The sequence below is a fragment of the Varanus komodoensis genome, unplaced genomic scaffold (assembly GCF_004798865.1).
Source record: "Varanus komodoensis strain SLA01 unplaced genomic scaffold, ASM479886v1 scaffold10, whole genome shotgun sequence".
Classification (NCBI taxonomy): Eukaryota; Metazoa; Chordata; class Lepidosauria; order Squamata; family Varanidae; genus Varanus; species Varanus komodoensis.
In genome coordinates this window covers 19,161,181-19,173,729 of record NW_025335269.1, presented here as the reverse complement: position 1 = coordinate 19,173,729, position 12,549 = coordinate 19,161,181, and the positions used below count along the sequence as shown (strand labels likewise).

General features: G+C 42.4%; 1 protein-coding gene across 4 annotated transcripts in view; it reads left to right on the top strand.

The window, feature by feature from the left end:
* Positions 1-391: 391 nt before the first annotated feature.
* The window catches only part of CAPN7 (calpain 7), a 29,497-nt gene continuing 17,339 nt past the window's right edge, over positions 392-12,549 (top strand). Inside the window, exons 1-7 of one of the 4 annotated variants that reach the window (XM_044455646.1) lie at positions 392-604; positions 3,748-3,856; positions 4,622-4,779; positions 8,057-8,124; positions 9,161-9,355; positions 10,436-10,522; positions 12,279-12,405. In XM_044455646.1, the coding sequence (XP_044311581.1) occupies positions 503-604; positions 3,748-3,856; positions 4,622-4,779; positions 8,057-8,124; positions 9,161-9,355; positions 10,436-10,522; positions 12,279-12,405 (846 nt within the window). In that variant the 5' untranslated portion in view covers positions 392-502. The other 3 variants (XM_044455621.1, XM_044455628.1, XM_044455638.1) reach the window with 3 other exon arrangements.

Sequence of the window (12,549 nt, the reverse complement as noted above, 5' to 3'; positions counted from 1 at the left end):
CTCTAGATGTGCTGAGCAGCAACCCTCATAATTTCCAGTCCAACATATCTGAACGGAAGGTTGGTTTATACCATCCTAAACTGGTTAAGCACAATCCTATGCAAGTTTAGACCACAAAAATGAAACATCCTACAATTCTCAGCATTCCTATGCTGGCCAGGCATGCTGGGAGCTGTAGACTTTTTTTTAAAGCTGTCTAAATTTGCATAAGATCGTGCTTAACCAGTTTAGATCGCGTCCTCATTCATTAAAGTGCCCGATGACTCTGCTGCCAGACTTTGCTACCTTGGAGACCGTTCCCGGGGAAAACGGAGCACGTGCTGCCGGAAGCTCCTCTTCCGGGAGAGGGCGGGGCTAGAGGGGAAACCGCGGGGATCGCCGTGACGTCAGAGAAAAAGGAAGCGAATACCGAAAGTAACTGGTTTTCGGGGCTGCGGGCGCCGCCTGGGCCGGGGAAGAGCGGGCGGGCGAGGGGAGCAGTTCGCCCTCCTTTTGGCTGGCCATGGACGCCGCGGCGCTGGAGCAGGACGCGGTGAAGTTCGCGCAGCTGGCGGTTCAGCGGGACCAAGGCGGCCGCTACCACGAGGCGGCTTTTTATTACAAGGTGTTGTTGTTGTTGTTGTTGCATTACGTGGGGCAGGCTTGGTTCTTTCCCCCGATTTCGCCTAAGGGGAGCCCCCCAGGCACGCGTTAGGAACGGGGCTGGGCAGCGGGAGGATGACCTCCTTAGAGAACTAGCGCTCCTGGCTTTTCAAGCGGCCGCTGTTTTGAATTAACGAGAGCGGATGGAGCATTTTATTCATAGGGTACGACGGAGATTACCGGGTAGACAGACGCGAGCAGGATCAACCTGTATTTTCTCGGTTTTGTTGCACTGCGGTTTTTGAATTTACTTCCTTCCTCTTTGGAGGCTCGCTAGAGTTGGAGCCTGTGCCGCTTTTGCCTGGCAGTAGCTTTGGATAAGGATACGGTAGTGAAGGATAAGGTTGGGACCCTTAACAAAAGATCTGTACCCTGCCTTTTTCATGATCAGCCTGCACCTGCAGCTCTGTGCTCAAGGTCTGATCCCAATTTCCCTTTCCATCTGTTGATTATACCTTGCTTTTAAAAGGGTACACAGGTCACATGTATAGCATTTGTTTATCTTATTACAAAACAGTTGATCTCTATATATAACTGCTGCAAAGGCAATCGTGCCCCTAGTTCAGGATGCTGATTTTGATCTGGAAGGCCCCAAATCACTTACCATAGTGATTATATCCTTCCTTGTGTTTCTGTGTGAACCCAAACTCTGACTAAGTAGCATCTGTGTAGGAAAGGTGACTGATTGCAGCATAGGCAAATGTATTCTCAGTGGTTTCTTCTCACTAAAGACACACTCTTTCCCCAGAGCTCATCAGACTGGAGCATTGCAAAACTTACTTGGCTGAGTAGTGACCGAAGTTGTCTAGAAAGCCATGAGTGCCTAGACAGAAGGTCAATTGCCCCTTCCTGTGTGAGCCAGACCCTCCTGAATTTCCCACCCCATTTTTAAAAAGTGTCCAGCCATGATTTTATCCATCTGCTTTTTAAAACCAAACAGCTTGCTTCAGCCTTTCCTGTTTTTGATAAATTTAGTCATCTCAACTCTTGAGACACTTGCTGTACAAAACAAGGCACTCCCTGTGCACCAGCAAATTGGGAGGGCAAGTTAGAGCCCAAAAAAGATCAATGGGGCTATGCACTGGCTGTGTAGAATGTAATAAAGAACCTGTATTTGCAAGATAGGACATTCCTTAGGTAAAAGTGCATTTGTTGGTAAAAGTGTTTCTTTTTTAATGGAAGTGCTTAAGTTAAACAGATTTTAGTTCTGTCCATTCATACCTGTGCTTCAATGCAACCTTGTGTATGCTTGCTTGGAAGTAATTTCCACTGGTTTTATAGGGATGTCGTGCCTGGAGAGTAAGTCCCTATGTTGGTAGGTCAGTAGCTGTAGGGCACAATCCAGTGCCATCTGCACTCGATTCACATAAGCCTCCAAGCAGGGAAGCTTAACATGCATAAGGCATGGCAGTGACAGTTTCTGTCACCCTGTAGTTTGCACCTTGCAGTTCATCTGAATGGGAGTTTCCGGCTGTCTAATGGAAGTGCCATGGATATGGAGGGAGGGGAGAGGGAGGGAAGGAAGATGGGGTGTCATGTGAATCCAGGATAAACTCCATGCTCCACTCATGCCCATTTGCTGTTTCTCCAGGCTGATTTCTGACTTCAGAGAGGCAGCCAGCATGGTTCTTTCTGTGCCAGCTGCTAGGACTGTGCGCATGTGTGGAGTAGGGACATGCCATTCAGAGTCCCAGCTCCAAGGTTGCAGGGCCTCCAAGCTGCATCTCTGAATAATCCTGTGGCCACCCAGACAATGCCTGGAGGCTGTCGGATTGCATCCCTAATCCTTATGGCACCATAGTGCACTGATTAGAGCCAGCTTATTAACTGCAGTGATAGACTAGTCCTTGGAACACCCAGATTCGAATCCCTGGTTAGCTTTGAAGAGATGTAATTCTGAGTTGGGCTAGAAGGAGGGAGAAGCAGCTTCTTATATAAAACATCCTTGTTGCATACCTGGAAGCCATTCTTAATTTGAACACAGACTTGTAGCAGGGATAAACCTACTGTACATAAAATGTTCTGTTATTTTCACTGCATAGTTCTCATGAAATGGTATTTAAATTATATATAGAAAAGTAGATATATGTTTCATACAGTAAGCTATTTTATTTCTGTTGCACAGTCCCATATATGTCGCCCACAGAATATTTGAGATATTTGCCTGAATTTGGCTTTCAGGGGGGACTCAAAACATTCAATAGATCTTTTATTGAATTGGGTGGATTAAATCCAATAACTGGGTTATCAAACTTAATCATTTAATACCTTTTAGTTATTTTCAAATTGCAGATATCAAATACCACAAGTATTTTAAAAATGTGGTTCAGCTTGTTATTAGGAAGCTACAAAGGGTGTGGTTATAATTCTGAAAGCTAAGTTTGGTCCTGTATAACTGTACCTAATGTGTGCTGTACATACAGCCATTCTTTTCCGCTTTTTGCTGTATATTTAGATTTCCTGGTTCTTTTAGGCTGAATATGGTGACTGTCCTGTGCTTTCAGACCATACTCTCACCTGTGTGTTGGGAAAAGGAAGGATTATCATCTTTCTGCTCAAGCAGCCTTGGTGCAAAGTTAAGTTCAATTTGCACCTGGAAGTTGCGATTCTAATCACATATGCCTGGCATCTGCAAAACTCCGAGTTGAGGCAGTGAATCATCAATCATACAGTTGGAAGAAAGCCTAGAACGCCATTGGGTTCAACCACCTGCTCAGTGTAGAACTCAAGTCTCCCATCCAGATTCTTAAGGGCTGACCCTGCTTAGCTTCCAAACTTAGGAAGGATCAAGCACTTTCAGGCTATATAGTGGGTCTTAACAGCATTTGAAACCTCAAATGTGTAGCTACCTGCTTTTCCCCCTTCCTCTCTATCCCACTGTGTTCAACATCAACCCTGAAGAAAAGTTCTGAAGAAGTTAAAAGTTTGCTCACTGTTTTGTGACAGTTGATTGACTTTTATAAAATTATTCCTTTGAGCTCTTTGACAGGGTTTGAGGAGACTGCACACTAAGGTATTTCTCCACTTACCACACCTACTTATAGAGGAAGTTAAAAATGAAACCTACCAAAAAACGTAGTATTTGCATTATATTTCTCTCTCCAGGAAGCTGCACAGGCTTTGATTTATGCTGCGATGGCAGGATCAACCTTAGAAAATATTCCGGGGAAAATAAGTGAATATCTGGAAAGGGTTCAAGCCCTTTACTCAGCAGGTTAGTGATAAAGCAAAAACAAACAAGATCTTTTCCGCCTTAATTAGGGAAATAAAGAGTGACCTCGGTAGCACAGTCTTCCCAAACTGGTAACCTCTAGATGTACTAAAAGATACAGGATGATGGCTGTTCTGTCAAGAATATCCATAGATACCATGTTGGGAAAGGCTGCAGCAGGGATACTCTCCAGTGTTCAAAACTCCAGTCCTTCATCAAAGGAATTAAAGTCTTGTGTAAAGTGTATGCACTGTGAAAATGCCATCGGCTTGATAGCTAAATATAAAATTTGCATACTAGTACTGTGTTATGTCTTAACTGTAAAAGTATAGGAATTTTGTTATATATGAAGGGGGTTTTAAAGTAAAAAGCAAACTACAGGCTGTTTGCTCTAGCAGACAAAAGTGTATTAGTTTCTCCATTTATAGTGCCATGCATTGTGTTTTCAAAGAGTCATAGTTAAACCCATCTTAGTCAAAGAATCACCAACTGCTTTGCTGGGCAGTGTGAGTAGTTGGTCTCTCCAAGTCCTTCAAAAGGGTTGGACTGCAGCTCCCATTCCCCTAAAGTCAGCACAGCCAAGTTGTCTGGGAGATAACAGGAGCTGTAATCCCACCCATCCCGAAGTCCCCAGCTTTGAGAAAATTAGAGCAGGAGGTCTTATGGTCGCTCACAAAAATCCATATTATTGAAATTATTGTTGAACATGCTATTCTTTCGTAGTACCCTATTTACTGACTAACTGCTGTAATAATAATCTTGATCCAGTCCAGTCACAGAAAGTTGACCCCTTGAAGTCAAAACAGCAGTTGGACTTGGAACGCGCCCATTTCCTGGTTACCCAAGCTTTTGATGAAGATGAAAAAGGCAATGGAGAAGAAGCAATAGAGCTGTACACAGAAGCGGTGGAACTCTGTTTGAAAACAGTATGTTAAGCTACAACTTAACTTGGTGGAATTATGTTATGGTAAGAAATTCTTCCATTCTTGCTGGCAACTGAAATGCAAGGTGTGTACACACATCAGGTTTTAGTTTTGGAGCCTTGAATATGCCGTACTTGGCTCAATAGAACATGAGAAGAAGTCCATGGAAGGGAATAGAGAAGATAGTTTTCCTTTTTATGAGTTAGTGAAACATTTACTTACTTATTTATTTACTTATTTATTTGGTAAATTTCTATGCCGCCCCATTCGCTGAAGCCTCGGGGCGGCTCACAGACATAAATAAACTTCAATAGAATAATATAAATTAACAGTATAAATTAAGTCGCCCTGGCCAAAGAATAAAATAAATAAATACTATTAACAGTTAAAATGACATTTGAATAAAAAGGTCTTCGCCTGGCGCCGAAAAACAAATAACAACGGTGCCAGGCGGACCTCTTTGGCGAGCGCATTCCATAGATTGGGCGCCACCGCAGAGAAAGCCCTCCTCCGAGTACTCACCCTCCTAATTTCCTTCACGGAGGGTTCCCGGAGAAGGGTCTCTCCTGCAGATCTCAGGGGGCGGGCGGGCAAATATGGACGTAAGCGCTCCTTCAGGTAACCAGGACCCAAGCCGTTAAGGACTTTATAGGTCATCACCAACACCTTGAATTGGGCCCGGACTTCAGTGGGAAGCCAGTGAAGCTGATGGAGAACTGGAGTCATGTGAACATAATGCCCAGTCCCCGTCAGCAGCCTCGCAGCTCTATTTTGAACCAATTGAAGTATCCGGACCGTCTTCAACGGTAGCCCCACATAGAGCATGTTACAAAAGTCAAGTCGAGAAGTCACCAACGCGTATGTCACTGTCGCCAGGCAGTCGTACTCCAGGTAGGGGCGCAGCTGCTGGATCAGCCGAAGCTGAAAGAAAGCGCTCCTCACCACCGCTGTCACCTGAGCTTCCAGTGAAAGCTCTGGGTCAAGGAGCACTCCCAAGCTGCGGACCTTGTCCCTAGGAGGGAGTGCAACCCCATTCAGGACTAGGTTCAATTCACCCTCCCCGAAGCCCGATCCGCCAACCAACAGGACCTCCGTCTTGTCTGGATTGAGCTTTTTTGGCTATGCTGCCAACCAGTGTCACTTAACAGAAGGGCAATGGAGAAGAAGGAAAACGCACTAAAGGAAAACGTGATGTGTATGCACACCCTATGGCACTGCCTTAAAAAGTGGTACCTGTATTTCTTTTAGGAGGGGGTATCTTTTTCCCCCTTTTCCTCAGCTTGCCTTTCTATTGAAACTTTGCACTGAAAGGCATATATTGTGTGCATGTGTTCCACTTATTTTATTGAAGATGTTCTTCCAATTACTGCAGGAACTTTCCCATGTGAATAGGCTCCCTACACTAAATCAAACTGCAGTAGGAATAGGTGCTAGAGAATGGGGGAGAGGATTTGGACTCCCTTCCCCTTTTTTTTCTTGACAACCTCTGCATTTGTTCTTCTGTCGTCCAGAAATAAAAGCTAAGAGGTAAAGTCAAACTAGTTGCAATTAGTTCCTGTTGAAATCAAAGGTATTTTACTGATGGCATGACAAACTTGTCCCACTGGTTTCTGTTTTCCTGAACCCAATGAGGTGGTTATATATGACTACTCCAAAGTAAGCCCGTTTGAGTTCAGTGAGGCTTATGCCCATATAGGTGCAGGCATAGATTGCAGCCTCAGTTTGACTCCTGCTGCAATTCGTTTAGGAGTTTCAGGTACCACTTTTTAATACTAGTAAGGCCAGTAGCTAAAACTTAATAGAGGAAGAGCTCACCATCATGATGTAACTCCACCAAGTATGATTATTTCTTTTCTTCTCTTTTCTTGAAATACAGAGAATATTTGAGAAGGGCAACATGGAAAATGCCTTGGTACACAGGAGACATAGGGTTAATTAAGCTTCATTTTAAGTCTTTCCTTGAATTGGCTGAAACTCTTATCTCTGCTTTAGTGCCATTGTAAGTCTGCTTCATTCATTAGCTTCAAAAATGGTGCTATGTGTAGATTTGAATATTTTCTTATTCTCCTGGATTTCTGTAGCAATATTGCATATGTGCAGGGGTGCTATATAATAAATGGATACACCAACCTGCGATTTCATCTTGATCCATCTAGGAGCTTTAAAGGTGTTTGTGCATAATTTACCCTGCCCTTAATGAAGAATCCCCCATGTAAATGGTGCTGCCATTTCTCTTCCTGACCCAGGATTAGTGTATGTAGGATTAGCATATGTAGTCCTAAACAAAGCACAGAACCCACCAGCTGGCTGCTCGTGAGGGAGAATAGTGAGCTGGATTGCATATCTTTCCCCTCAGCACCTGAGCCCATTGTGTGCAGCGCGCCATGTACCATCTGCCTCAAGACTACAAACAGCCATGAAGTCAAGGATTTGTTTGGCTCTGGGGAAGAAGCAGCTTCTCCCTGCAATGGCCAGCTCCCTTTCTGCATGCTGAGGGAAGCATGGAGTTCTGTGCATCCTTCACTACAGAGGAAAGTAAAACAGGCAGGGCTCATGTATCAGTGGTGTGACTGTACCCTACAATTTGCTCCCCCCACCCTTCTTAAAGTAGCTTCTTAACCCTGGACTGTAACACTGAGCTTAAGGCTGCATTCAGACAATCATATCTTGGATTAATAAGCTGAGAGAAGAGTACACTCTTTCGCTTGCACACATAGCTTCCATGTGTCATCTTTAATTAACTGTAGTTGCCCAGTTTATACAAACCAGTTATCAACTTTAGAGCAAGCAAGGATATTAAAAGATGTTTGGGAGCTGGTTTAATATCTTGGCTTGTTCTGAACATGGTAATCATTTCCCTGTTTCATTTAAGCTGGGAAGCTGAGCGTAATTAGGGACTTTAATTAGGGAAATTCATCAGGAAAGTGGATGAATTTCATTGCTTATACTTCAAAGATCCTGCATGCATGAGTAAAATATATTAGTTCAGAATATTAAGGGAAGATGTGAGTCTGACTCAACTCAGTAGATTTTAACTTTTGTTCTTAGCTGTTACCATGTATCATCTTCTGTCCACACTGAAGTAATTGCATTTGATCCACTGTTAAGTGAGAAAGCACAAATAATAGCATTGTGAAAGCAACATGACTGCTGTAAGTAGTCACACTATGCATAGGAGGTGCTGATATCTACAGACGGTAGAAATAGATCTTGATTTCTGTATGTGTAATGTTAGATCAATAGCCTGGCTTTTTCATCTTTAAAATTTAAATATTCAAAGGCTAGTGAAACTACAGAGACAGTTCTTCAAACAAAACTGATGCAGCTAGCTCGGCAGGCACTGGACAGGTAAGCTTCTCAACGTTTTGTCCAAGTGAAAGTTTTCGCTGCTTCGTCTCTGTCAGACTCCATTGAAAGTCACAAGAAGCCCTTTGCAACTTTTTCCACACAGCCCTTGAAATTATAATCGCCCATGCACCCAGTATTCTGTGGTTTTCCTAATCCCTTTAAATAAAGAATTCTCATTAAAAATAAGAGTTCAACTTAACATTTACAAGGATATCCTGGAAATTACGTGAACATCCTTTACTAGCTTTAGAGAATTCCCTTCTGTGCAGTTATTTGCTTATTTAAGTCAGCTGTCTTGTGTGACTGCTACAATTCTAATGGTACTTGGGAGGTTTGGGGCCTAAAACTGGTCTGTGGTGTGCAGTGAAGGGATGATGTCCAGCGACCTACTGGTTCTCTCCTGTTCTTTAGTATCTGTCTTTAAGTGTCAATGGTAATAATAATGGTAATATATATTTTGGAAGTTTGGAAGTAAAAATACTGACTGTTCTGAACTAAAAAAGGAAAGATTGAGCAGTCTTCCTAATATGAAAGCTGTATAAGCACCTTTCACTTTATATGGTTCTTTAAAAACAATGACTCATACAATCCCAGGCAGACTTAAGAAGTAAAAACAAAGTTCGCATAATTTTGTCGGTTGAATCCTAATCTTAAAAATATTAACATCTTAATCCTGAAGATTTGAACTTCCAAGCAACTTTGCAGTGGAAAATTTGCAAAGACTAGTGTAGATAATGCACAATGGACTTATTTACAAAGTTGGTAAACTTCCCGGTCATTGTGTTGGTGGAAGGGCAAGAGTCTGTCTCAATGCCAGGTGTGTCTGAGGTGAGAGAGCATAGATGAAATTGTGGAGCATATTCTGCTTGCTTCTGCCTTATACTAGGATTTTAGAATCCCTGAACCTTGCAAAATAATTGTGACAATTTAGCAATGCTTAATGGATTTAATACATGCAGCAAATCATAAAGATGCAAATGAGTAAGAATTAAGCCATGAAGCTTGTCAGGTTTAAAATGAAAGACGTTTGTTTTAGGGCTGAGGCACTAAAAGACTCAAAGCCATCTCAGAAAGAGAAGCCAGCAGCAGTGAAACCAACTCACCCCACGAGGACTTTCTTTCCTTTGGGACCTGACTTTTCCTTGAATGATAAGCCACAAACAGTCAGGCCTGTGCATGCCAGTGAACCTCAAGGTCAGCGATACACTGCAGAGGAGATTGAGGTACTCAGGTAAGGGAGAGAACATACATTTGTAGGTGCTGCTACTTGTGTGTCCAATGTGCTTTCCTTTCATATCTTACATTTCTGTGCCACCCCGTAGCCCATCGTTTAACACCTTAGAAATGTGATATTGTAATAAAATAAAAGGCTTTTCAGATAAAGTGGATAAATATATATGAACTCACACCTGCATATTTATACCATTTTAACTATCCGCAATGAGACATCTGATGCTGCCCAGTGCCTGAGAGAAGAAGAAGAGCATAGCCTGGCGCTGAAACCATTACAGTGCTGGTGCCAGGGAAGGCTCATGGAGGAGATCTTTCTATAATCAGAGGGCCACCATTGAGACATCCTCCTCCCTAGTTGTTACCCTTGAAGTCTCCCTCAAAGGAGGTACTCAGAGGATTGCCTAACTTAGCCTGCAATCCTTTGTACACTTCATAATAATCTCTGTAAAAATAGGAGTTAGGGAACCCGGTGGGCTTCAAAAGAGGTTTCCACAGTTGCTTGGATGCCTGAGAATACCCCACTGGAGATCCAAGCACTAGATGTTTCCATACTCAGACTGGGTCACCCATCATTTAGTACAAAGGCTTAATTTAAAAACTGTGACAGCAAAAATTGAGTTCAGGATCAGATGGTGTGTTGGTGCTGGTTCTTTTGGTGTTCATGGTTACAGCCTCTTTCAATTTCATTAATGAAAGAAATTTAAGTATCACGGCAATGTTTTGAGCAAGGAAATGTAGATTCTACTCAGCAAATGAAGACATTTTTAACCTCTTACCATCTCCCAAGCAAGTAGTGCTTTGTTATATGTTCTATCACATTTCTAAATTTTCTCTGTACCCCGAAGGCTAGAATTCATGCTTATGAAAAAATCTGAGAACATTAACTGTGCAAACAAAGCTTTTAATACAAAACTGAAGGAAGACATGTCAATCTCTAACTGAGGAAATCCGCTTTGTTTAGTTCAGATTTTCCTACTAAGGTACTGCTTAGCCAAGGTACTACAAAGGTAGATTTATTTCATGGTGAGAAGCAGATGGTATTGATTGTGCTTTTGCCATTTGCATTTTGTCTTAATAGGAAGACATCAAAGATAAATGGCATTGAATATGTTCCTTTCATGAGTGTTGACCTGAGAGAGCGTTTTGCTTTTCCAGTACCTTTCTCGTAAGTGAACATTTTGTGTCTCTATTCACTGAAATGATTTTGTATCTCTTATGATTCTTAAGAGTTTTCACTGTCAGATGAACAATGATCAGCTTTCATCCTTGTTTAGAATGTGTGAAAAGGAAAATCCATTGACAGCTGATCGTCACACATGAATTAATTAAATTCTAAACCACCAAATTGTACAGTAATCATGTGTTTTTCATCTGTTGTTCTAATCCTAAGCTCTTGTTCGCTGCTATGAAAGTTAGCAGAGAAGGTGCTTACAAAGTCATGGATTGATGATACACCCAGCTTCAAATTAAGAGAAACATCTGACTGTAGCAGATGTTGAGGCTAAATAATGGTGAACATGGACCTCAACATGTACAAATAGGGAACTGGAAATCTATAATAAGCTAAGTGCAGGGATCTAATGGGTCTCTTCATCCCTGACTGATCATTCTGAAAGAAGCTGGAAGAAACTTCATTTTTAAGGATTCAAAAATCTGTTCATGCCTGCTGAAATTACATATCTTGTAAAGTACCATCTGCCACACACTGGCTTTATGGATCTTGTGAATATGGTATCATGTGCAAGTTACCTGAGCAACTTTTCCAGAACCTTTCTTCCAAATGAATATAAATTGTCTTGACTGTGTGCTCTCTGAAATTCTTTCTGCATATCTTAAAATTCTCTTAAGCTTCTCTAAGTGATGCAGTCTCCCTCATACTCAAGGCTCTTGGGGAGAGATGTTCAGCTGAAAAGGCTGGATGGTGGAGGAATGTGGACTCAAAAACTCACTCGTCTTCCTGGAAAAGTCATTCTTGAGCAACAGATAGCAAAAAAGCTCAATGAGAGAGCCACATTATCCTGTGGCTTGCGAGATCTGTGTGCAAGTAGCCTGGAAGAAAAAAACCAAAATTGTGGTCACAATCTTCAACCTGGTACCCTCCAGATTTAGGAGAGTGCAATTCCTGGCATTCATAAACATAGCCATGCTACATGGGACTGAAAAAAGTTTGTCCAAGACATATATAGAGGGTACCAGATTTGGGAAGGTTTTCATATAGTCCAGGATTCTGCCTTGGTTGTTGGTAACAAAGTCTAAGTCAGTGATGGTGAACCTTTTAGAGACCAAGTGCCCAAACTGCAACCCAAAACCCACTTATTTATCGCAAAGTGCCAACACTGCAATAAAACCTGAATACTGAGGTTTTAGTTTAGGAAAAAACCTCATAGCCAGTCCAAGCACCTCTCTCTCTCTCTCTCTCTCTCTCTCTCTCTCTCGGTCTCTCTGTCTCTCTGTCTCTCTGTCTCTGTCTCTGTCTCTGTCTCTGTCTCTGTCTCTCTCATCGCCTGGCACCGCTACTCCTTTCCGAGCATGCACATGGCTCCTATGTGCGCTGTTATCCGATGCTTGGCTGCTGGGGCGATGCTGGGCAACTTGGCTCGCATGCCAACAGAGAGGGCTCTGTGTGCCCACTGCAGCACACGTGCCATAGGTTCGCCACCACTGGTCTAAGTAGTCCGCAGGGGTCAGTGTTGGGGCAGGCAGTCTGTACCTTAAGGTAAGAGTCTAGGTAAAGTTGGCCAAGAGCTGCAGGTAGAATACTAAAAGCCAGAGGAAACAGGAATAGGAAGGACAAAGGATAACTTGTCTCAGGAGTTTAATAGGTAGACAAAAATATTTGGGATTTTTGCATTTCCTGAAAAATGAAGTATGATGAAATGATTTTATGATGTATGATTTTTTATGCATGTTTTTGATTTTAGAGATAAATGTGGGAAGTTGCCGTTGTCTCCCAAGCAAAAAGCAATGTTTGCCCGATGGGTACGGCCTGATGACATAACCAACAATCCCACCATGATCTACACTGTGTCAAGCTTCAGCATAAAACAGGTAATGGAGTTTCAGGTCCAGCTTTTCTTCCTGTCTGTATATGTCAATTGTCAACAGTAAGACTAAGCAGAGACCTTTTAGTTCTCCCTTAAAATCTGGAGCATACTATTTCTTCTGTCTATTTGGTTTTCATAGGTTTTGTAG